General features: G+C 40.3%; 1 protein-coding gene and 1 long non-coding RNA gene across 3 annotated transcripts in view; one reads left to right on the plus strand and one right to left on the minus strand.

The window, feature by feature from the left end:
- Positions 1-7,245: 7,245 nt before the first annotated feature.
- On the minus strand, positions 7,246-26,113 carry LOC107983638 (uncharacterized). Its single transcript, XR_001730975.2, has 3 exons — positions 25,933-26,113; positions 24,023-24,126; positions 7,246-7,376 (listed from the first exon to the last, which is right to left on the minus strand). It is a non-coding gene; the product is annotated as an uncharacterized LOC107983638 (long non-coding RNA).
- A 63-nt stretch (positions 26,114-26,176) lies between these two features.
- Positions 26,177-27,169, plus strand: part of wdr75 (WD repeat domain 75) — a 41,410-nt gene continuing 40,417 nt past the window's right edge. Inside the window, exon 1 of one of the 2 annotated variants that reach the window (XM_003228475.4) lies at positions 26,177-26,339. In XM_003228475.4, the coding sequence (XP_003228523.2) occupies positions 26,254-26,339 (86 nt within the window). In that variant the 5' untranslated portion in view covers positions 26,177-26,253. The remainder of the gene's footprint in view (positions 26,340-27,169) is intronic. The other variant, XM_008122176.3, reaches the window with a different exon arrangement.

Consider the following 27,169-nt stretch of genomic DNA (forward strand, 5'->3'; position numbering starts at 1 on the left):
ACACCTTTGTTTTCTGATGACTCAATATACACAGACTTTGTTTCATGCCAAAAATATTAAATATATATTACAAAATTACTTTCAATTTCTGTGTATAAAATACATAGTAGAAAGGTAAAGGCTTTCCCCTGACATGAAGTTCAGTCATGTCCGACTCTCGGGATTGGTGCTCATCTCCATTTCTAAACCAAACAGCCAGCATTGTCCGTAGACACCTCTAAGGTCATGTGACTGGCATGACTGCATGGAGCACCATTACCTTCCTGCCAGAGTAGTACCTATTGATCTACTCATGTTTGCATGTTTTCGAACTGCTAGGTTGGCAGAAGCTGGGGCTAACAGCAGGCGCTCACTCGGCTCCCTGGATTCGAACCTGTGACTTTTCAGTCAGCAAGTTCAGCAGATCAACGCTTTAACACACTAAATGAATGTTGGGTTTAAATGGGCTATTATTATTATTATTATTATTATTATTATTATTATTATTATTATTATTATATACAAGATTAACAGCAAATAAGATCTCTATGCTGGCTGTTGTATTGGATCACACGTCGGACACTTCCTAAGAATCTAGGACTGTTTGATGCATTGGCAAATAATGCGTGCAGATCCGAGTAGAGTGGCTTTTTGCAGCTGACCGATAGTAATTTTGTCAGCGCCAATTGTATTTAAGTGCAGGCCAAGGTCTTTAGGCACTGCACCCGGTGTGCCAATCACCACTGGGACCAGATTTACTGGCTTGTGTCAGAGTCTTTGCAATTCGATCTTTAAATCCACGTATCATGTCAGCTTTTCCAGTTGTTTCTCTTTAATCCTGTTGTCACCTGGGATTGCAACATCGACGATCCATACTTTGTTTTTTAACACGATTCTGAGGTCAGGAGTATTGTGCTCCAAAACTCTGTCAGTCGGGATTCGGAAGTCCCAGAGTACTTTGACGTGTTCATTTTCTGTAACTTTTTCAGGCTTGTGATCCCACCAGTTCCTTGTCACAGAATTATTATTATTTTCACTTATATCATGTATTTTCCTAATACTGGGATTAAAGCAGACACATACATTATTACAAGAGATACAGACTGAAAATATGTAAAAGAAACAGGAAAACAACTGATAGATCTATTTAAATTGCAATAGAAGACAAAATCTTCCCTAGCCAGTTTCAACATCTTCAGAAATTTGGAGCTTTATCAGAAAGTACAGACGAAGGATCACATCACATGGGGAAAGCGTCACCCTCACGGACTGGCCTCCCGTATTCTGGATGAAGCATCCAATGACACTTCTACCCGTTGGAGGCAGAGCCTCTGCCAGAAATCATACAATATGATGTGATGTTCAGCCTGGGGCTCCGTCCTGAAGTTGGCGTGAAAGTGTCCTAGGATGCCGATTTAGGTAGGTATGATGAGGTCATTCGTTTTCTTTACGCTATTCCTGCAAGCTTGAGATAGACATCCGTAGTACTCTTCCTTAGTGATTCACCCTTCAATCCACTCTCAATACATGCTTTTTCTTTTCTTTTCTTTTCACCTCTCCCATGGTATTACTATGCAGCCACTTTAACCTTTTCATTTGTTCCCCACTTTTTTATGGGATTATTCCTGACTGTGAGAGTCAGCATTACCATAATCCTTTGGTGCTTCCCTGTCTCGTTCTAAGTATTATGCCAGAAAACAAAATTGGAAGACACATCTTAATATTTTCTGTTCCACTTTCCCAAACCAAAGCAGCCTCTGGTTTCATCAAGTGTTTTCTTACTGTCGAGTTTTAAATGACTCAAATAATGAAGAATGTTCCATTTCCCTGAAGGAATCATCCCACAGTCTGAATGATCTCACAATGAGGATTTTCACAGTCTTCAGACTTATATTTTCTTTCACTCTGTTTACAACTAAGGGCCCTTCCAGACAGGCCGAAAATCCCAGGATCTGATCCCAGGTTTTCTGTTTATCCCAGATTATCTGACAGTGTGAACTCATATAATCCAGTTTAAAACAGAAAACATGAAATCAGATCCTGGGATATAGGGCTTGTCTGGAAAGGCCCTAAGATATTGTAAACTTATGTTACACTGTCTGTGCTCCTTAAAACAATTTTTCTCCTTTCTAGACCACTGCAGAATATAACCATTCAGAGATATGTCAGTGAAGGTCAATATAACTGTACGCCATTTGAGAAAAAGACCTCCGTAAATATCATTAAGCATACGATCTACATTCACATTATCTTTGCAAGTGTGTAAACTGAAGATCAAGAATTACCGGGAGAGCAAAAACAGCAGCATGAGACAGAAGGAAATCATGACTATCACAATGGCCATCCAATTGGTTGTCTGGCTCACTCCAAAGAAAGTTCCAGACAAATGTCAAATGCACAGTCAATTTATTTTTCAGCAGCCCAAACATATTCAGAGGAATAAGTGTACACACTCATCATCCAGGCTTGTCTATTTGGGATAACATAACTTGGGAAGCCCTTCCAATTTTGTATTTTCCATTTTGAAAATAGTTCAAAAGAGATGTGGTATTGTAGCGGAAGCCAGACTTCCCCTCTTCTCGGCTTGTCGTGTGTCTGAGCGGACGCAGTGGAAGTAGGAGACAGACAACTGGAGCTTTTTTCCAAAGAAAGCAGTTTACTAAAGTTCCTGCAGCTGCAGAGGTTCATCCCACGCACAACTAGATGCTGAAAAGGGAGAACCCCGCAGACAGGGTCAAGTGTCTATTTATACAATTCAGTGGGTTCGGTTTAGGACCGCCCACATATCAAACCATTGGTGCATATTTGTGGTGCAGTATTACATTTCATTACTTTCGTTTCTCTCAAAACACATGATTTCGGGGAAATCATGTGATATCCCATCGGCTGTGTTCCTGGCCTGCTCGTACCTCCTTATATGGCCATTTCCTCCTACCCCTTCATTCCTGCCTTATTCCCCCATTTTTTTTTTTTTTGCGAAGCGTGTATACAAAAGCTGAAGCAAACCAAATGAGCAGACTTATGGGTCCCTCCAATCCCTTCTCGCTTGCATCCAAGCTATCTTTTCAGTGGAAAATGAGCGCAGAATAGCATTTGTACATAGTTTCATCACCAGAGGTAAACAACACATGAGGATTAAAAATATTAATCAGGTTTTAGAAAGGACATAGTCCACAGTAGAATTCTGATCTAGCCCAGTCATTTGGCTTCTTCCGATGATGGATTTGTTGCTATGGCCCGAGGTGGCCATTCACATACATGTCCAACTTTCAGGTCTTTTCAGTCTTTGGCATAAAATCAAACTGGGGGTGTGTTTCCTCTTCCTTGATCAAAGGAATAATGTTCAGTTAATTTGAAGAAAGTCTCTTTGTCCAATCAAGTCTCTAGTCTCTAAGAATTGTCTCTGTGTAAAGAAAAGTCTGTAAAGAAAATCTCCATCTCTCACAGGGCTTTAGCTGTCATACCCGGTATGTGTGGCGTGGGGTAGACTTAAACTCCTGCGGGTTTTGGATTCCAAAACAGGCCTTCCAGTAATAATGCCTTATGGATCTCCATTTTGGAAAACAGGCCTCTCAGTAACAATGCCTTATGGATCTCCAATTTAGGAACAGGAGTCCAAAAAGCTGAAAAAGAAAGCAGGAAGACAGTGAGAGAGAATGGGGGAGGGGGAACGGATTACCCATCTGTCGATCATCCTGTTCGGCATCACTTTTGTCTCAGCCAATCTTGTTGAAATCCCTTGTCTCTCCACGGGTGGGGCAGGTAGGCCACTATTCAGCTCCCAAACGACCCCTCCATGGCCTCTTGAGAAATGATTCCTCCATGGGCCTTCTTTCGCGATCTGCAGTAATCCTTTTTACTCTGGTCCTGCTGCAATGGTTAACTTATTTTATTCTTTGTCACATTGCCTCCGTGCTATATCCTCCTTTTGGCTTAAAAAGCAAGGTTGTTAGATGGCATATGAAAAAGTCCCTCATTGTTTCTCAAATCCGGCAAAAATCCGAATTATTTGCAATGTCCCGTTACAAACGGTCCTACCCAGGAGAGTTGGGTCAAAATAGAAAATTGTATGTTGTTGAGTTGGTCAGCCCTTACAGCCTCCAGCCTGATGCCACACTCCATCACAGCCTTAACACTCAGCAACACCTATAGGCCCTCCCAGGCCTCTCAATAAACATGTCTCATAGACTTCTGGGTTTATCCCATACAGGAGTTCAGGACCTGTAGCAAAAAAAAAACAATGAGAGGGAAAAGAAGGGGAGGGAAATACTCATCCTTCCAGGCTGTATGGCTCTTGAAGCACTCTCTCTAGTCGTTTCGCTCACATCCACGGCAGGCCTCCTCAGAGGTTGTGCCTTTGACAACACACTCATCTGTCTTGAAATCCAACAAAATCTTTCTTCTCCGCATCTTTTTCTTTTCCTTTCCGCAAACGATTTAACAATCGTGTATCCACTTGCTGCAATGCAATCTTCCACTCCAGTCCTGCTGCAGTGTTAAACTTACTCAATTCCCCTTTTACACCGACTCGTTGAACAGATCAAAATTTGTTAGTAACACACGTTGAAAAGCCTCCTGCCGCTTCTCAAATCTGGCAAAATCCAGGCTGGGGGCGATGGAAAAATGCCCCTATTTGCATGATCTAATGTCCCGTTTACAAAAGTCCTAGTCCTCCCTTTCCGTAACCTTTAGAAAGAGTTGGGCCAAAATCACAAAGTCCAGAATCCAAATCTCACAAAATTATTATGAAGCAACATGAGACGTAGCCAATTATATCATGTCTTTGGTTCTCAAAAGGATAACTTTTTATCACTTGGGCACTAGCTCCCTTTTTGAATAAAATGTCAATCAAAAATTTAAAAATCAATGTCAGTTCTTAATCCTTCTGTGTCAGGAATATGGGATCAATTTTTTTTCCAAAAATAAATATATATTTATTTATTTTTTTGCACTGCCAACTTGTGACAGTTTTCCATACAAAGTCTCCACAACCAATAGCTCCTGTCCTTGTCCTCTCCCTTCAGCATCCATCTCCTTTCCAAAACATTCATTCACATTCCTTCTCCTTCTTCTTGACTCACCAAGATCACCTGTATTCCAAAGTGCTGCAAAAAAGAACCTCCAACATTTCCCTATAACCTGTAAGGGGTTTAAAGTCTGTAGAACAGAAAAAGGGGGAGTAGCCCACAGAGGCTTGAGTTTTCAAAAGTGCACTTGTTCAGGCTCATTTTTTTTTTCTTGAGATTCAATTTCTGGGCAGATGTCCAGCTCTTATCTGTTGTATCACCATGTTCTCTAAAAACACTGAAGCATTGTTCTTTCAAAACAAGGATTTTTTTTTTCTTCAAGCCTAAGACCATTTTTTTTTTCAAAAAAAAAATATCTACAGCTTCCGAATTACTTCTGAACAAATCTACTAACATTGTTTATAACTCTTTATGCATTTTGAATTCAACACATACATCTCATTCACACAAGGTCCACAGGAATTCTGATTAGTGGTTAGTTGTTTAGATAAAGTCACACACACTCTCTCAGCTCATGAAACATTCTCACCCAGTTGTCCCAAAATAAGTCCAAAGCAAGGATTTAAGATCCAGGTGAAAGACAGAACCCCAAAATATTATATATATATATATATATATATATATATATATACACACACACATTTACATCATCATTTTCTTTCTTTCTTTCTTTTTTTTCATATTAGATTCACATTACATTTTTAAAACTTCACTAGTTCACAGCGGCTTTCATTGACCTTGGCTGTCCACTGGAATTCCATTATCTTTCTCTGGGCATTTCGCCTGAGTTTAACAAGAATGACAGGGCGTTTTTACCTTGGACTGTCTGCCAAGATTTTCCCACTATCTTTTTTGGCATGAGGCCCAGGTGCAAAGGAAAACTTTTTAAGAAAACAGCCTTTGTTCCTCAGAAATAACAAGGAAAACTTTCTGAGCCTCAACACCACTTTAACAGCCTCCCTCCCTTTTTCTCGCCTCTCTGCAGCTTGTCAGCAAAAGCAAACTAACACAGACCCTCTTCGAATCAGATTTTTTCAACCGTAATAAAACATTTCTAGATATTTGTGCTCAACATTTTTTGTGTAAATCTATAGACTCATTTTTCATTTTCACTTCAATATTACCACGAAACATGCAGAACTTGAAACTCATTATTCCCCACACATGACAAAGAAATCAAACAGTTTTTTTTTTGTTTTTTTCCTTTCCCCGGGAGTTGCGACTCCTCATGAGCCCTGCACGACTTGGTCTTGGGGCACCCTCACAAGTCTTGTTCTCTGGGGAATTCCTTCTACGGCTCTACTTGCAACTGAGCCGAAATTGTCTAACATACACTGTAATGGGGTGGTGGATTTGAACCCGCTGCCTCCCATCCTGCCTAATAGAGGGGACTGCCTTGGACTGTGCACCTGGACACTCAACGGTGTGTGTCAGGAATCACAAGACAGAACCCCTTTATACCTCCCTGGGAACCTTTGTGTGTCCCCTCCCGGCGCTGGTAACTGTGTTCCCTTAGTGTCTCATTTAACCACTATACTTGCCAGATTGCTGTAGACGTCGGACCAACCTTCGCCCCTGGACTTTTCCCTGGATCCCTTTCCTCCTGGCTGGTTTCTTTGGAACCTCACTGTCGTTGCGGCTCCCACCGTCGGCCGGCGTTGGCATCAGAGGCAAGTACCGCAGCCGGTCTTACAATATTCAGGGGCCCCTTCTCGTCTCACGGTAGTTGCCTCTGGCCCCCACCGCTGAGTTGGGACCGTCCCGCCAACGGGATCCGTCTCCGATCTCCTGGCCCGTCTTATTGTGGAATCACGTCGGGGTCACCAGAAAATGTAGCGGAAGCCAGACTTCCCCTCTTCTCGGCTTGTCGTGTGTCTGAGCGGACACAGTGGAAGTAGGAGACAGACAACTGGAGCTTTTTTCCAAAGAAAGCAGTTTACTAAAGTTCCTGCAGCTGCAGAGGTTCATCCCACGCACAACTAGATGCTGAAAAGGGAGAACCCCGCAGACAGGGTCAAGTGTCTATTTATACAATTCAGTGGGTTCGGTTTAGGACCGCCCACATATCAAACCATTGGTGCATATTTGTGGTGCAGTATTACATTTCATTACTTTCGTTTCTCTCAAAACACATGATTTCGGGGAAATCATGTGATATCCCATCGGCTGTGTTCCTGGCCTGCTCGTACCTCCTTATATGGCCATTTCCTCCTACCCCTTCATTCCTGCCTTAGTATTTGTCATCACCAATCTAAATTAGATTTCTCCACCCGAAATAAGGGTTCGCCTTATGGAAATGCTCAAAGTCTCTTCCCTGTTAATTGTTCAAATGACATGACTTCTCTTGGTTCTTGCATATATTTTGCTGAACTGTTAAAACAAAAAATGTATATGATATTTGAAAAACCAGGAATCTCCACAGGCTTTTGGAAGCGTGATCCTTTTGGAGATTAATTGGCATTAACACTATTTGGAATAATAACTTTTGAAAAGGCATGGCCTTGAGCAGTTCGAGACAGCACTTTAATGAGAGTCCAATCGGGTTTTAAAAACCTGATCGGATTCATATTGAAGTCCGCACATGCCCCAGAAAGCGTGTGCTTTGGGGGCGGGGTGTCCACATGTCCTTCTGGTGTCCACATGTCCTTCTGGAAAGCTGGGACCCAAAACCAATGGCACACTTGAAGAAGGAGGGACCAGGAGCGATTTTCCTCCTCCCCCTCCCTTTTCCAGGAGCGTCATTGATACGACCCAGGAGAGGGCCTGAGAAGGGAAATGGAGGCCTGGTGGTTATTTCGCTTTTTAAAAGGCTTTTTAAAGGGGTTTTGGGAGGCGGTAGGGGCTGTCTTGGGTTTCTTGGGCTCCAGCAGCCCACAAATCCCAAGACAGCAGTGTGGATTGGGACCAGAAGTTGTGCAATGCAATCCCTGAGCCCAATCCCCCACAACTGGAAAGACACGCTTCTTTTGAAAGACCCACATCTTTCTAGCTGACAAATCACCTCGGGACAATGCAAGATTTTCCTGCTTTTTCCCAAAAGCATTCGTGTTTACCTGAGGCGTCATCTGGACGCCCCTCTTAAAGAAGCAGGAGCTTCTGCTTCTAAGAGGCTGTCTGGATGCACCCTTTGTTAGAGATCATAACCTTTTGTAAAGTATGATCCCTCTGAGAAGAGTTTAAAACACGCTTGAATCAATCTTCTCCTTAGTGGTAAATATCCACTAGCATTCATCCAAAGCAATTTAGGTTTTTCAGCTGTTAAGACTGATATACCTGGTTTTCTCTTTGAACTATTAGGAACAAAAATATACTAATGCACAACTTATATAGAAGATTTTCAGAAGTGTTATTTCAGTTGCCCAAAAAAATCATCTACTTTCCCATAAAATATATTGTTTTTAAATCATGTTCTCAAAGTATTGAGGATTTGGATGCTTTATTCAAAATTTAAAAAATTGTTTAGGTTTTGATGCAGACTCTTTGCAGACAAAGTTGGAACATTCTGCTTTGCAACGGCCTTTAAAATCTGTGGGAGATTAAACCCTAAAGTTTCTGAGCATTAGATATCTCTGAACCATATTTCTTTTGCTTATTAAAATGGCAATGGGATTGACACTCCGAAAAACTATTGATAAAATTCATCAAATAGAAATGGAAAAATAAGTTTTGTAAATAAAGACATTTTACATCCTTTGGGAAGGAGCCACCGGTGGCCTAGAGAATAAAAGCCTTGTGACTTGAAGGTAGGGTTGCTGACCTGAAGGATGCCAGGTTCGAATCCCACCCGGGGAGAGCGCGGATGAGCTCCCTCTATCAGCTCCAGCTCCATGGGGGACATGAGAGAAGCCTCCCACAAGGATGGTAAAAAAACATCCGGGCATCCCCTGGGCAACGTCCTTGCAGACGGCCAATTCTCTCACTCCAGAAGCAACTCCAGTTGCTCCTGACACGGGAAAAAAAAATCATTTGGGAGATATAATTATGTTTTTTGGTCAAACAAAACCTTTCCATAAAAAAGGTTATGTCATCAGCCCTCAAAGGACATTTTTGAGATGGTAGAATTACTCTGAAATAATGACTCAATTTTTAAGGAACATTTTGTAAAATTTAAATGTATTTCTTCTGAAGGGAGATTGATTCCATACTTAATTCCAAATGAATTCATACATCCTCTGGGAAATTACATCAAATAAAGAAGCAGGGGCAGACTATTTGATAATACTTGGGGATTCTTTTTGATAGAACTCCTGATGTTTCACACCATTATCAAATGTGTGGTGATCGTATTTGCTGGATAGTAAAGTTGAAATAAACCATTCTTGAGGTTCTTCCCTATTTTGAGAAGACTGCTGCCAAACTCACAAACGAAGGCTTGAAACAAGTGACACATTTCTGTGTCGTTTGCAGTGTGCAGATGTGTCGCGTGAATATAACACGAAATGACAAAAATCTTGGAAATTTGTGTTATTATCTTATAAATCATATATTTTTAAAAATATAAATGAAATGTTTTCATGAGATACACTGTGTCTCCATACATTTAATTATCACAATTTCTGTATGCATCTGTATTGTGTATAAAGGGTTGTTTGCTAATAAAACTGAATTCCTGTGTTGTGAAATGATGCATGTCAAAAATGTATGCTAGAATCCATCCCTAAGAATAAAAGATGTACACAATATAGCAATTTCTAAAACGTATTTGATGTGGATTGGGATCTTGATCCCTTGTTAACAGCTTGTTGATTTTAACTTTTGTTGTACTGTGGGTTGTATACTGTATGTATATCTGTTAAATGTGTTTGTCAAGTGTTTTGATACAGCTGATGGGCTAGTAATCAATAAAACGTACTACTACAGGCCTCCCCGTTAGTGGTAACAAGTATAATGAAGGGGCATACTTTTTTTTACAAAAAATTATCTGCTGAACCTATCTTTTATATGTTTATTATTATATATCTGTTGCTTCACTTGAAAATAAAGCACTTCAAAATTAAAAAGTATTATTTCACTAACTATAAACAATGATAGACTGATAAATATGGTATACTGTGTACTAAACAAATTTGTAAAAAATATATTACTGGAACAGACCAAAATGTATACATATGTTTACCTCTTTTTCCAAAAATAATTTTGTTTCATTTAAAAGTATGAATTACTGGCATGATTATATTTCTATTCTATTTGATTCGATTTGTTATCGATCTACTCCTTTGGGCTTCATGCAAATCTACCATTTGCCAAAATATACGATCCTATAATTTTCTTTTCCATTTCTGGTTGAATAGCTTAACCCTTGGTTCATCCCATTGAGTATGAGGTCTGCCCAAGGGCCGCCTGTGGTCTCTTGGTATCCAGTTCATGATGTTGCGATATTCATTGGTTGTCTATTGTTTGTGCTATATGCCCTGCCCATCTTCCTTTATGCCTCATAGATATCATTGACCATGTCACCTACCCCGGTTCTTTAACGCAGCTCTTTGTTGCTGACTTGATCTCTTATTGTCACATCACACATCCTTCTTTCCATTGCTTTCTGAGTCACTGCCAGATTTTCCTCCTCTAACTTTGTTATTGCCTATGTTTCACGTGCGAATAACATTGCTGGCAAAACTGTAGTGTTGAAGATATCTGCTCTGATCTTCATTGTTTGCCGTCAATTGAAATCCCGCCTTTAAATTTGATTTTTCGGAAGAGGTTTTCTAAAGTCACGGCAAACAGTTTTGTCAATATTGTGTCTCCTTGAGGCACTCCTTTGTTTATTCTAATGTGACACATTTCTGACAACAGTTTTATATCCTATTATATTTACAAAGGGCAATAAAATAATAAAATTATTGTTATTATTATTTGTTTCATTTCATGATTATTACTGAAAGTAATTTTGTCTTACAAAGTCAGGGTATCGATAAAAATGATGTGTTTTGAGTTTTAAATATGCTAGATAGTGATATACCTCTGCTGAAATAGAAGAAACACAGAATAGCTGCTTAGAAGAATCTGTTACATACATTTGCAAAATATGTCAGCAGACCCTCTAAACACAACTTTCTCACAATGATACCCTCCTCCTTCTTAAGATTTCCTGCTGCAGCAATGACGACGGCCTCTTGGCAACACAATTGTTTTTCCAGTATTAAACGCTGCCAGTGCAGCTGCTCAGATTTCACCCCCGTTCACTGTTGCTGGAAAAACCATTCTGCCAAATATTGAAATCTCATCTTCTACAATTCAGGGTCAGGAATCAATTGCCTATATATATATATATATATATATATATATATATATATATATACATACACACACACACACACACACACACACACAAAGAGAAAGGCCATCTATAAAAGTTAATGTACACACTCAAAGTTCTAGTCATGCATTTCATTCAAATGAAGAAGAAAAATGAACATTGAGTTCAGCCAACAAGATATAAGAATGAAAATATACCCCGGTGGTGCACTGGGTTAAACCGGTGAACGCCTGAACTTCCTGACCAAAAGGTCAGTGGTTCGAATCTGGGGAGCGGGGTGAGCTCCCACTGTTAGCCCCAGTTTCTGCCAACCAAGCAGTTCGAAAATATGCAAATGTGAGTAGATCAATAGGTGCTACTCCAGCAGGAAAGTAACAGCTCTCTATGCAGTCATTCCGGCCACATAACTTTGGAGGTGTGGCTCTTCGGCTTAGAAATGGAGATGAGCACCAACCCTCAGAGTCAAACTTGACTAGACTTAATGTCAGGGGAAAACTTTTACCTGTACCTATAGTATCTGTTCCTTTTTGAAGGACCATCTCTGAATGCTAGGTTCTGTAAGCAATGTTTGAGGAAAGAGCTAGCAAAACCATTGCTGAATATTCCTTGCTGAAGAAAACCCTATGAAATTCCTGAGGTTGCCATAAGTCAAGAAGTGAGTGAAAGGGGAAGGGGGGGTTGCACCAGATTAATGGCATTTAGACCTGGTTATGGGTATTAGTGCTTAATTAAGGATGTTTAGAGACAAAGATGAAGTACTTTGGCCACATAACGAGAAAACAGGAAATTTTGGAGAAGATAATGATGCTGGGGAAAATTGAAGGAAAAAGGAAGAGAGGCCAACCAAGGGCAAGATGGATGGATGATATCCTTGAAGTGAGTGGTTTGACCTTGAAGGAGCTGTGATGCCTTCAAGTTTCTTCCCAGAGTCAACTTTATGTCCCTCAAGTCTTTCTCCTCCAAATAATGTTTCTCTTTCTCATTCTCCTCCTCTTCCTCCCTCCCTCAAACTTTTCCTTTTTCCCTCTTCAGAAATGTCTTCCGACTAGTTTCTTGGGTTGATTGGTTAGTCACAATCAGGGAGGAAATATGAGGGAATAGAAGAAGAAAAAAGGCCGCTTTCAGGCCGTGTCCTCAAGAGCCTACTCAGATAGGAGAATCATTCGTTTATTTTAATAATGCCAGTGCAGTTGACACACACACATTAACTGATTTCTTACATATCGCAACAAAGCTGATGTATAAACCTGAACACCACTGGGAACGTTTTAGTACAACTCCTGATGTGGATACTCCCATATTGTCAGTGGGAGTCCCTAGAAATAGTCCCAAAACCCTTCCCTGCTCACATTTCTTTTCCATATTGGCCATATCTTCAGCAGATAATTCTCATGCCAACTTCAGATTACCAGATTCTAATCTAAGGCAACATAAGAATCCACAAACAGTGGCTTGTCACCAACAAGAATAGCAGCAGCATCAGATCTCGCCAATCCTTAGCTGTCACACACAGATAGGGCATTCTTAATTACAAACTTAGCATCTGTCAATAAGAATGAAAAGATCAGCAGAATCAGCAAAAGAGGAAACAGCAAACAAGAACTGTCAAAGTGTTCTGATGGCTCAGATCTAGGGAAGATAGCACTCAGAAAAAGAAAGGGAAAAGTAAAGACAGTGTAAAGTGAAATAAAATGAACTTCAGCATCTCAAAAAAGAGTCTACCATCTGCCGCAGTTCTACTGATTATCTTTTAGACCAGGGGTCCCCAAACTAAGGTCCGGGGGCCGGATGCGGCCCTCCAAGGTCATTTACCTGGCCCCCGCCCTCAGTTTTATAATATAATATTTTATATCAGTTTTAATAATATAATATATTGTATATACATATAATATTGATAATAATATTATGTTATACAACATAATACTAATAATAATACCATATAATAATATTAATTATATGTTATATATTACATATTATATAATAGTATAGTGGTATAGTTCAATATATTAATATATAATGCTAATATTGTGCTATGCTAATAATATAATGTATTGTATGTACATACAGCTGCTCTGAGTCCCCTTCTGGGTGAGAAGGGTGGGATATAAATGTAGTAAATAAATAATTAATTTTAGACTTAGGCTCGGCCAAAGTCTGAAATGACTTGAAGGCACACAACAACAACAACAATCCTAATTAACTTGACTATCTCATTGGCCAGTAGCAGGCCCACACTTTCCATTGAAATCCTGATAGGTTTATGTTGGTTAAAATTGTTTTCATTTTTAAATATTGTATTGTTCTTTCGTTGTTGTTGTTGCACTACAAATAAGACATGTGCAGTATGCATAGGAATTTGTTCGTATTTTTTTTTCAAATGATAATTCGGCCCCTCAACAGTCTGAAAGATAGTGGACCAGCCCTCTGCTTCAAAAGTTTGAGGACCCCTGTTTTAGACCATTTTATGGGTCTAAAAGATATGATTTCACAGTGTAAGAATCAGAAAATAAAAGTGAAGTCATGACCTTGTTAACTAGATTGAATCAAGGAAATGCCCCAACACTTTATCTAATTGATAATTGATACCAAGGGTGCATCTACACTGTAGAATGAATGCGATTTGCAACTACTTTCACTGTCATGGTTCAATGTGTAGAATTCTGGGAGCTGTAGTTTTACAAGGCTTTTAGCCTTCTCTGCTCAAGAGTCCTGGTGCATCGCCAAATGACAAATCCCATGATTCTACAGCATTGGGCCATGGCAGTTGAATGACTTCAAGTGCATCTACATTGTGTAATTAATGTAGTTTGACAGCACTTTATCTGCCATGGCTATGCTATGAAATCATGGCAGTTGTAACTTGGTGATGTATCAGCTAAAGTGGTGCTAAACTGCATTAATTCTACAGTGTAGATCAGGCATGGGCAAATTTTGGCCCTCCAGGTGTTTTGGACTTCAAATCCCATTATTCCTAACAGCCAGTAGGCTATTAAGAATTGTAGGAGTTGAAGTCCAAAACACCGGGAGAACCGAAGTTTATCCATGCCTGGTGTAGATGAACCCTTTGAACACTTGATTAACATTATTTTAAAAATCATCAGATTCCCTAAATTCAACAAAAGATACAAAATGCTTAGAAATGCTAATATTATAGGGTTGCCCTATTAATTAAAACATTGTGACTTGATATCCTGTTGGCATAAGATTTATGGGAAATTGCTATTCTGACATTCAGGAACTCCTGTAGAAACAGAAGGCATATTTTTGTGAACTATAATATTTGTGATATATAAATCACAATGTGTTCGCGTAACACCCTGAATGTTGTCCAAGGTAAATTCATAAAACAAAAGCTGACCGCACATAAGAACTTTGCTCTCAGAGAAATGTTAATAGGTTATGAGAGTAATTGCCTTTCAAATTTAAGTTCCCATTAAGCATCTAGAATAAATTCAAGTCAAAGGCAGGTCACTTCTCATCTTAAAAGATAAAATTTGATGTGTGTCAATATTTCAAACCCCCAGAAAAAGATTTTCCATTTTTTAAAGTGTGGAACTAATCATTTCTTCACCTCCAATTCTCTAGTTACATGGCTAAGTAATAATTATATTTTCCGTACAATCAAGTTATTAGCAGGGTTCCAAACCTCATAATAGAAGATACAGGGAATCCTGTTTTGAAACTACTAATCGTTAATAGTAAAGATGACATTAAAGTAATATAAAAAAGAAGGGAAATAAGGGTAAAGTAAAAATGTGTGGTTCAGCAAATAGAAACTTTATGATATAACTGAAATACATAAATAAAGCATTTTGATCATACTGTAATGTACCACAGAATGATCAGAAGAAACAAATCTGGATAGTTTCTTACACGCATTCATTATTAAACCAATTAATAATTATCATAAAGAATTTTTAAATTCCCTTAACAGACAACAAAGTCAGATAAATTATTTATATATTTTTTAAAAATTAAGTGCCCTGGTTTTGATTAATTGACAATTTCCTTAAAAATTGAAAAAAGAATTAACTGCATGTGTTAATGATTTATGTCATAACATTTTAAAGAATGAAAAATTGCCAGAAGTTTATTAGCAAAATGAGTGATTTCCAAAACTAGGGCCATAGCGACTGAATTAGCTGGTATTGTTGAGTACAGTATTGAATCTGAATCAAAAATATTCACACAGGTTTAACCCAAAGACTGAAAAGTTTAATAATGGCCTATATTCATTCTGATTCATTCTGCTCTGCATACACAAATCAATCTGTGTTTTGGATATACAAGTCCCATTATATACAGGCCTCATCTACACTGCCATATAAAATCCACATTGTTTTGAACTGTATTATATGAGTCTACACTGCTATATAATCCAGTTCAAATGAGATAATCTGGATTTTACATGGCAATGTAGAACGGGCTCTATATAATGGGATTTGAGCATTTGTTGGTCTCCAGAGGGATTTCTGGAAGCAAACTCCATCAGATAATATGGAATAGCAATATAGAGCCTTGTCACAAACAGCACCAGAAATGCCTGTAAAGCAGGCAACTCATGGTTTAAGGTGGTTTGAAGAGGAGTCAATACTTATGGGATACATCACAGTTGCAGTTATCTATTGTCCTTACAAGTGAATTGTACGCCTTCAAAACATGAGCCTTCTACAAATTTCACTCTCAACTCCTGGAACAATTCCATCAGTGTTGCCTCCAAAAAATCCTGTAAATCTCTTGGGAAGGTAGGCGGACAAATGTCACTGTTCTGGAAGAAGCAAAGACTACCAGCCATGATTCTCTGCCATCAACTTCGCTGGACTGGCCACGTTGTCCGAATGCCCAATCACCATCTCCCAAAACGATTTCTTTACTCTCAGCTCAAGAACAGAAAACAGGATGTCAATGGACAGCAAAATAGATTTAAAGATGGGTTTAAAGCTAACCTTTTAAAATATGGTATAAATACTAAGAACTGGGAATCCCTGGCCCTCAAGCATTGTAACTGGATATCAGCTATTACCAACAGTGCTGTGGATTTTGAAGAGGGATGAATAGAGGGCAAAAAGGAAAAGCGTGCCAAGAGGAAGGTGCATCAAACAAACCCTTGTCAGGACTGCATTCCACCTGGAAACCTGTATCCTCATTGCGAAAGACCATGTGGATCCAGAATAGGTCTCTGCAGTCTCTTATGGACCCACTGTCAAGACTCTACCCTTGGAAGACTCGGCTATGAGTGATCGCCTATGATGATGGTATCTCCTTCCCGTATCTAATAAAATAATATACTTTGACTCATCACATGGCAGACAGATGACTCCTTCCAATGCAGCCTATGTTCCCCTGCATCACTGTTTTCCCTTGGTTTGGGGGGTTCTTTGGCAGCTCTTTTGGAACATGCAAGTTCGTAACCTCTGTCCAAATGAAGAAAGGTAAAAAGATCTTTTTGGTCCCGTGGAGCTGTGCAATTCCTCATGATCTGTTCAACCATTTCTGGCAAAGCAAACCCCACAATTATCATTATCATCATTATATTACTATTATTTTATTATTATTATTATTATTATTATTATTAACACAAAGACATAGTATGACACTGTAGCGGAAGCCAGATTTCCCCTCTTCCCGGCTTCTCGTGTGTCTGTGCGGACGCAGTGGAAGTAGGAGACAGACAACTGGAGGTTTTTCCAAAGAAAGCAGTTTTACTAACGTTCCTGCAGCTGCAGAGGTTCATCCCACGCACAACTAGATGCTGAAAAGGGAGAACCCCGCAGACAGGGTCGAGTGTCTATTTATACAATTCAGTGGGTTCAGTTTATGACCGCCCACATATCAAACCATTGGTGCATATTTGTGGTGCAGTATTACATTTCATTACTTTCGTTTCTCTCAAAACACATGATTTCAGGGAAACCATGTGATAACCCATCGGCTGTGTTCCTGGCCTGCTCGTACCTCCTTATATGGCCATTTCCTCCTACCCCTTCATTCCTGCCTTATTCCCCCATTTTTTTTTATTTTTTTTTTTGCGAAGCGTGTATACAAAAGCTGAAGCAAACTAAATGAGCAGACTTATGGGTCCCTCCAATCCCTTCTAGCTTGCAGCCAAGCTATCTTTTCAGTGGAAAATGAGCGCAGAATAGCATTTGTACATAGTTTCATCACCAGAGGTAAACAACACATGAGGATTAAAAATATTAATCAGGTTTTAGAAAGGACATAGTCCACAGTAGAATTCTGATCTAGCCCAGTCATTTGGCTTCTTCCGATGATGGATTTGTTGCTATGGCCAGAGGTGGCCATTCACATACATGTCCAACTTTCAGGTCTTTTCAGTCTTTGGCATAAAGTCAAACTGGGGGTGTGTTTCCTCTTCCTTGATCAAAGGAATAATGTTCAGTTAATTTGAAGAAAGTCTCTTTGTCCAATCAAGTCTCTAGTCTCTAAGAATTGTCTCTGTGTAAAGAAAAGTCCGTAAAGAAAATCTCCATCTCTCACAGGGCTTTTAGCTGTCATACCCAGTATGTGTGGCGTGGGGTAGACTTAAACTCCTACGGGTTTTGGATTCCAAAACAGGCCTTCCAGTAATAATGCCTTATGGATCTCCATTTTGGAAAACAGGCCTCTCAGTAACAATGCCTTATGGATCTCCAATTTAGGAACAGGAGTCCAAAAAAAGCTGAAAAAGAAAGCAGGAAGACAGTGAGAGAGAATGGGGGAGGGGGAACGGATTACCCATCTGTCGATCATCCTGTTCGGCATCACTTTTGTCTCAGCCAATCTTGTTGAAATCCCTTGTCTCTCCACGGGTGGGGCAGGTAGGCCACTATTCAGCTCCCAAACGACCCCTCCATGGCCTCTTGAGAAATGATTCCTCCATGGGCCTTCTTTCGCGATCTGCAGTAATCCTTTTTACTCTGGTCCTGCTGCAATGGTTAACTTATTTTTATTCTTTGTCACATTGTCTCCGTGCTATATCCTCCTTTTGGCTTAAAAAGCAAGGTTGTTAGATGGCATATGAAAAAGTCCCTCATTGTCTCTCAAATCCGGCAAAAATCCGAATTATTTGCAATGTCCCATTACAAAAGGTCCTATCCAGGAGAGTTGGGTCAAAATAGAAAATTGTATGTTGTTGAGTTGGTCAGCCCTTACAGCCTCCAGCCTGATGCCACACTCCATCACAGCCTTAACACTCAGCAACACCTATAGGCCCTCCCAGGCCTCTCAATAAACATGTCTCATAGACTTCTGGGTTTATCCCATACAGGAGTTCAGGACCTGTAGCAAAAAACAATGAGAGGGAAAAGAAGGGGAGGGAAATACTCATCCTTCCAGGCTGTATGGCTCTTGAAGCACTCTCTCTAGTCGTTTCGCTCACATCCACGGCAGGCCTCCTCAGAGGTTGTGCCTTTTACAACACACTCATCTGTCTTGAAATCCAACAAAATCTTTCTTCTCCGCATCTTTTTCTTTTCCTTTCCGCAAACGATTTAACAATCGTGTATCCACTTGCTGCAATGCAATCTTCCACTCCAGTCCTGCTGCAGTGTTAAACTTACTCAATTCCCCTTTTACACCGACTCGTTGAACAGCTCAAAATTTGTTAGTAACACACGTTGAAAAGCCTCCTGCCGCTTCTCAAATCTGGCAAAATCCAGGCTGGGGGCGATGGAAAAAATGCCCCTATTTGCATGATCTAATGTCCCGTTTACAAAAGTCCTAGTCCTTCCTTTCCGTAACCTTTAGAAAGAGTTGGGCCAAAATCACAAAGTCCAGAATCCAAATCTCACAAAATTATTATGAAGCAACATGAGACGTAGCCAATTATATCATGTCTTTGGTTCTCAAAAGGATAACTTTTTATCACTTGGGCACTAGCTCCCTTTTTGAATAAAATGTCAATCAAAAAAATTTAAAAATCAATGTCAGTTCTTAATCCTTCTGTGTCAGGAATATGGGATCAATTTTTTTTTTTCAAAAATAATTTATTTATTTATTTATTTATTTATTTTTTCTTAATAAACATAATCTTTATTCTCTGTAGTTATACACATTTTAAGATGCTTTTAAAAATTCAAACTTTAAACACCTTTATTATGTAGGAGAACGCAGTAAGAAAATAAAGTCCATCAAAAATGTAAACCCTCCAGCATTCTCCTTTCCAAAACATTCATTCACATTCCTTCTCCTTCTTCTTGACTCACCAAGATCACCTGTATTCCAAAGTGCTGCAAAAAAAAAAAAGGACCTCCAACATTTCCCTATAACCTGTAAGGGGTTTAAAGTCTGTAGAACAGAAAAAAAAAAAGGGGGAGTAGCCCACAGAGGCTTGAGTTTTCAAAAGTGCACTTGTTCAGGCTCATTTTTTTTTCCTTGAGATTCAATTTCTGGGCAGATGTCCAGCTCTTATCACCATGTTCTCTAAAAACACTGAAGCATTGTTCTTTCAAAACAAGGAATTTTTTTTTTCTCAAGCCTAAGACCATTTTTTTTCCCCCCCAAAAAAATATCTACAGCTTCCGAATTGCTTCTGAACAAATCTACTAACATTGTTTATAACTCTTTATGCATTTTGAATTCAACACATACATCTCATTCACACAAAGTCCACAGGAATTCTGATTAGTGGTTAGTTGTTTAGATAAAGTCACACACTCTCTCTCAGCTCATGAAACATTCTCACCCAGTTGTCCCAAAATAAGTCCAAAGCAAGGATTTAAGATCCAGGCGAAAGACAGAACCCCAAAATATTATATATATATATATATACACACATTTACATCATCATTTTCTTTCTTTTTTTTTCTCATATTAGATTCACATTACATTTTTAAAACTTCACTAGTTCACAGCGGCTTTCATTTGACCTTGGCTGTCCACTGGAATTCCATTATCTTTCTCTGGGCATTTCGCCTGAGTTTTAACAAGAATAACAGGGAGTTTTTACCTTGAACTGTCTGCCAAGATTTTCCCACTATCTTTTTGGCATGAGGCCCAGGTGCAAAGGAAAACTTTTTAAGAAAACAGCCTTTGTTCCTCAGAAATAACAAGGAAAAAAACTTTCTGAGCCTCAACACCACTTTTTCTCGCCTCTCTGCAGCTTGTCAGCAAAAGCAAACTAACACAGAGCCTCTTCGAATCAGATTTTTTCAACCGTAATAAAACATTTCTAGATATTTGTGCTCAACATTTTTTGTGTAAATCTATAGACTCATTTTTCATTTTCACTTCAATATTACCACGAAACATGCAGAACTTGAAACTCATTATTCCCCACACATGACAAAGAAATCAAACAGTTTTTTGTTTTTTTTTTTTGTTTTTTTTTCCTTTCCCCGGGAGTTGCGACTCCTCATGAGCCCTGCACGACTTGGTCTTGGGGCACCCTCACAAGTCTTGTTCTCTGGGGAATTCCTTCTACGGCTCTACTTGCAACTGAGCCGAAATTGTCTAACATACACTGTAATGGGGTGGTGGATTTGAACCCACTGCCTCCCATCCTGCCTAATAGAGGGGACTGCCTTGGACTGGGCACCTGGACACTCAACGGTGTGTGTCAGGAATCACAAGACAGAACCCCTTTTATACCTCCCTGGGAACCTTTGTGTCCCTCCCGGCGCGGTTCCCTTAGTGTCTCATTTAACCACTATACTTGCCAGATTGCTGTAGACGTCGGACCAACCTTCGCCCCTGGGCTTTTTCCCTGGATCCTTTTCCCTGCCTGGTTTCTTTGGAACCTCGCTGTCGTTGCGGCTCCCACCGTCGGCCGGCGTTGGCATCAGAGGCAAGTACCGCAGCCGGTCTTACAATATTCAGGGGCCCCTTCTCGTCTCACGGTAGTTGCCTCTGGCCCCCACCGCCGAGTTGGGACCGTCCCGCCAACGGGATCCGTCTCCGATCTCCTGGCCCGTCTTATTGTGGAATCACGTCGGGGTCACCAGAAAATGTAGCGGAAGCCAGATTTCCCCTCTTCCCGGCTTCTCGTGTGTCTGTGCGGACGCAGTGGAAGTAGGAGACAGACAACTGGAGGTTTTTCCAAAGAAAGCAGTTTTACTAACGTTCCTGCAGCTGCAGAGGTTCATCCCACGCACAACTAGATGCTGAAAAGGGAGAACCCCGCAGACAGGGTCGAGTGTCTATTTATACAATTCAGTGGGTTCAGTTTACGACCGCCCACATATCAAACCATTGGTGCATATTTGTGGTGCAGTATTACATTTCATTACTTTCGTTTCTCTCAAAACACATGATTTCAGGGAAACCATGTGATAACCCATCGGCTGTGTTCCTGGCCTGCTCGTACCTCCTTATATGGCCATTTCCTCCTACCCCTTCATTCCTGCCTTAACACAGCAAACGAGATCTATATGCTGGATTTCGTATCACAAAATCACAAGTCAAACACTTCCCAAGTGTTTAAGACTGTGTGATGTATTTATTATTATTATTACTACTACTACTACTACTACTACTACTACTACAATGGAAATCCCATGATATGTTACATCCCTTCTGGCAAGAAAAAACCCAGGATGTCTTAACAGAGGGTAAGTTGCATACAATCTGCAAACAAGTATACCATCACATGTAAAAAACTGTGCCTCTGAAGTGCTCAGAGAGGCGTGAAGACAATTTTCCATCCGTTTTACAAAAGGTCCTGCATGGAGATCACTTATCTACGAATTACTTACAAAATGGAGCTTGCGTCATGTCATGGGAACAACAAGCCAAATTTTTCAAAATCCAATTTTCCCAGGGACAAAAAGTAAGATGAAATCTTCTGAACAGGGGCACAGATAGCAAAACAAACATCACAGGGGTGTTAGCCCTTCCTGTGCTATCCAAAGCTTGTGTGTGTGTGTGTGTGTAGCAAGCTGTAGGTACATTTACAAAATGTACCTGTTCCAACTTACATACAAATTCAACTTAAGAACAAACCTACAGAACCTATCTTGTTCGTAACTTGGGGACTGCCTATACTCTGTTTGCAACTTTTGTGTGGCTTTTCAATGATTTTATACTATTCTAATGTCCCAAGGTTGCCTACTATAATGTCTCATTTTTGAAGAAAGGTCTCTGGATTCATTAACCCAAAGAATATAGTTTGACGCCACTTTAATAGCCATGGCTCAATGCTATGAAATCATAGGAGTCTATCTCCACCATCTAGTGTGAATGCCTCACCAAATTACAGATCCCAAACAGCATTAATTTTACAGTGAAGAATAGATGTACCCAAGAAAGCAAAGGAATAAAGGGAGTGAATATTGATAAAATTCAAAGGTCACATGTGTTGGCATAATGTTTCATTGTTAATTTCAGGCCTTGTTAATGATACGTGTCAGCTAAAGTGTATAATGATGATGATGGTGGTGATGATGATCACATAGTCCTAGACACTTGGGAAGTGTCCAGCATGTGATCCAATACAACAGTTAGCATAGTGATCTTGTCTGCTGTGTACTAATCCTGTTGAGTATCAAATAATGAAAACCTTATATCTCATTGACATATAGGGAATGAGAACTCTTGTAAGGAATGCAAATTCCTAGCCTAGAACATGACAATCAAATCAGTAAAACAAAAGAGAATCTGAAATGTGTAACAATTATTTTTCCTTTTTATGAAACACTTTTTAGCATCTCATAAAAGCTTTCAAATTTTCTCTGGTTAGCAATGGGTCTATTCGGGCTTCAGATGTTAGCACTGAGGAGCGCCAGTGCTTCAGTACTGTGCTGCCATTTCAATCTTGATTTATATACGATCATATATCACTTGCGGAATATGTATAATGAGACGATTAATAAAATAAAATACATAGCATTCATGATAAATCAGAATCTCGTCAAGCTCAAAGTGCAGAGAAAGTGATGTTCCCATGAACTCTCAAAGGATTGAGTGAAAGTTGGGGAAGGAAAAACACAGGGACAATACCTTTTATAAAAAGCCTGATCTGAGGTATGAAGCATGGGAGCATTCAAGATTTACAATAGGAAAGGGAGAAATCTAGCCCATTATGTTAGCAGATTCACAATTGGCCCTATAAGCCAAAGTGTTCCTTGTAGCATTTAGTACAAAAAGAGCACTAGTGACATCATGTGGCCTTTCAGTCTAAGCATTTCATGAGTAGCTCATCCAAACACCCATCTATGAATTGAAAGCTTTAAAAAGAATACTGGGAAGAAAACTTGGGGAGAGGGAGAGTGGGACATAGATAATGCTGTTCTGATAAATACATTGCTGGTTTCTATTTAGCTTTAGTTGCTCTAGCTTTTGCACAAAGGTCAACTTCAAGATTCTAGTGCTTTCAGAAGGGAACCAGAAACCGACCAATAACACTATGTAACACGATTTCTGTTCCTGGATAATAAATGTCGTTTCCTAATAGGTTCTATCATAAAAACATGGATTTTTTTTATTAAATGGAAAAACCCTTGTTTTTGTGGGACACCCTGCAGCACGTTTTGCTATAGTGTTCAGTGAATATCTCATCAACCAATTCAACCTAGTTTCTGGAGTAGAACAACTACATGCAAAGTAAGTACTGCCTAATTAAACAGGAAATAACACTTTCAAACTAGGAACATCATTTTTTTCAAATTTGTTACATAGTTTAATTTATAACAAACCCATTTTCATTACCCTTAGGGTTGCCTTCAAAGGGCCATTCAATTTATGGATGGGGAATCAGTGGATACAGAGAGCCAACTATAATGTGTGGCTTTTTACATAGATGCCAGGATAGTTTAGTTTTTCCTACTTTGGGTCTCCAGGCATTATGGAACGACAACTCCCATCACTTTCGATTAGCGGTCATGTGGACTGGCGATGATGGGAATCGCAACCCATGGGCACTTTGTGGCTCTGTTATTGGGGAAGGGTTAAAGGACATTTTAATGTCAGGCATCAAATGCACAAGTCATGGATCTAAATCCAAACCGCATTCTTCCAACTAAGCAGAACAAACTGCAGCCTTCCAGACATTATTATATCCCAAATCCCATCAGCTCTAGTCATGATGTCTAATGATGAGGAAGACAGGAGTTGCACTCCAGCATCTGAAATGCATGGTGGGCTGGATTTAGCCCACGGGCCTTGGGTTTGAGACATGTGATTGATAGGATGCCTAGCTAGAAGGGATTTCATTTCATTGGTTGGTTTAGGGTTTGGTTTGTATTTTGTAGCATGGGATGTAATGCCATGGCAGGATGACAGCGACTGCAGGAAGTGGGTAACTGCAACTAATGTGATAAAGCTTGACCTGGAAAAGAATAGGGCCCCATCTTCGCTGCCATCTGATGCAGTTTGAAACTGCATTATATGATCAATGTAATAGACTCAGCCCCTTTCTACACTGCCATATAATCCAGATAATCAAAGCAGATAATCCAGAGTATCCAGAGTACACTACCATATAATCCAGTTCTAAAGAGATACTCTGGATTTTATGTAGTGTAGAAGGGGCCTCAAGTTCGATTTACACTGCCATATAATCCAGATTATCAAAGCATAGAGTCCACATTATATGCTTGAGTTTTAAACTCGTGTCTTGTATTTAAACTATTGTGTGTATTTAAATATGTATTTTATAGAAATACATTTCAATATGTATACTTATAGAATTTTTACAATGTTTATGTTTTAATTATACTGTAACCTGCCTTGAGCCACAAGGAAGTGGGTAAAAAATTTAATATTATCTGCTTTGAGGCTCCTTTTACACTGCCATATAAAATCCAGATTATCTACTTTGAACTGGATCATCTGGCAGTGTAGACTCAGATAATCCAGTTCAACACAGATAATCTGAATTTTATATGACAATGTAGATGAGTCTGAGGCCTTCTACACTGTTATATAAAATCTAGATTATCTGCTTTGAACAGGCCGACCTGGCCATGTAGACTCAGATAATCCAGTTCAAAGCAGATAATGTGGATTTTCTGCTTCGATAATCTGGATTATATGACAGCGTAGAAGGGACCAGACTCATCTACACTGCAATATAATCCAGATTATCAAAGTAGATAATCTGGATTTTATATGGCAGTGTAGATGAGTCTGTGGTCCCTTCTACACTGCCACATAAAACAATGATCATCTGCTTTGAACTGGATCACCTGGCAATGTAGACTCAGATAATCCAGTTTGAAAGCCAATCATGTGGATTTTCTGCTTCGATAATCTGGATTATATGGCAGTGTAGATCCAGCCTGAGTCTATACTGCTATATAATCCAGATTATCAAAGCAGATGATCTGGATTTTCTATGGCAGTGTAGAAGGGGCCTTTGTTGTTAATTATAAACTGCAGTGCAGAATCAATGCAGTTGGACCCCACTTTAACGGCTCAATGATGTGGAATCCTGGAGTTTTAAAGACCTTTCTCTGCCCAAATGTGATGGTGTCTCACCAAACTACAACTCCCAGGATTGCTGAGAGTTTCCCGGGCTGTATGGCCACGTTCCAGAAGCATTCTCTCCTGACGTTTCGCCCACATCTATGGCAGGCATCCTCAGGGGTTGTGAGGTCTGTTGGAAACTAGGCAAGTGGGGCTTATAGATCTGTGGAAGGTCCAGGTTAAGAGAAAGAACTCTTGTCTGTTTGAGGCAAGTGTGAATGCTGCAACTGGCCACATTGATTAACATTGAATAGCCTTGCTAAAACTCACCAGTGAAAGCCTTCGACTACAACTCCCAGATGCCATACCTATGACAGTTAGTTGGGTCAAACTGTGTAGAGTGCAAACGGAGGGGAATCCCTGATAATGGGCCAAGGCAGCTGAGGCTTCTGGGAGTTGAAGTCCACGTGAGAAATCCCCCACTTCCTGTTGGGGGGACGCTCTAGCCGGGGCAGGGCTCTCCCTCTATGGTGTGTTAACCCCGTGAGGGCTCTCTCGGCCCGGGTAACGTCAGCGGGAGCGGACTGCATGCCATAGAGTTCGCGGAAGTGTTTTGCTAGAGCAGGCGCGGAGGCTTAGGACGCGAGGAAGATGGTGGCGTGCGAGCAGCTCCGCGTGGTCCGCTGCGGAGGGAGCTGGCTGAGTGGCAGCCGTGCCGCCTTCTCTGCAGACTCCAAGTGAGTGCCTTTGCAAAGGGACTTTACAGCTGATGAGCTGCTTTCTGGTCTTTCCTTGAAACCATGGCTTCATTCGCACTCTAGAATGACTGCAGCCCCACACTGCTCAGATTCAATGCTATTTAATCCTGGGAGTTGTAGTTTTTACAAGCTTTCTGAAGGGTTAGAAGGCATGATCCTCAAGTTCCTCAAGCAGAGGACACCAAATTGGGAGAGATAGCTAATACTCCAGAAGACAGGAGTAGAATTCAAAACAATCTTAACAGATAAGAGAGATGAGCTGAAACTAACAAAGTGAAGTTCAACAGGGACAAATGCAAGATACTCCACTTAGGCAGAAAAAATGAAATGCAAAGATACAGAATGGAGGACGCCTGCCTCAACAGCAGTACGTGGGAGAAAGATCTTGGAGTCCTTGTGGAAAACAAGTTAAACATGAGCCAACAATGCGAAAAAGGCAATGGGATTTTGGCCTGCATAAACAGGAGCCCCAGTGGCGAAGTGTGTTAAAGCACTGAGCTGCTGAACTTGCAGACTGAAAGGTCTCAGGTTCAAACCTCGGGAGCAACAGGAGCGGCCACTGTTAGCTCCAGCTTCTGCCAACCTAGCAGTTCGAAAACATGCCAATGTGAGTAGATCAATAGGTACTGCTCCGGCGGGAAGGTAACGGCACTCCATGCAGTCATGCCAGCCACATGACCTTGGAGGTGTCTACGGACAACGCCGGCTCTTTGGCTTAGAAATGGAGATGAGCACCAACCCCCAGAGTCAGACATGACTGGACTTAATGTCAGGGGAAACCTTTACCTTAAACAGGAGTATAGTGTCTA

This window comes from Anolis carolinensis, chromosome 1, assembly GCF_035594765.1.
Source record: "Anolis carolinensis isolate JA03-04 chromosome 1, rAnoCar3.1.pri, whole genome shotgun sequence".
NCBI lineage: Eukaryota > Metazoa > Chordata > Lepidosauria > Squamata > Dactyloidae > Anolis > Anolis carolinensis.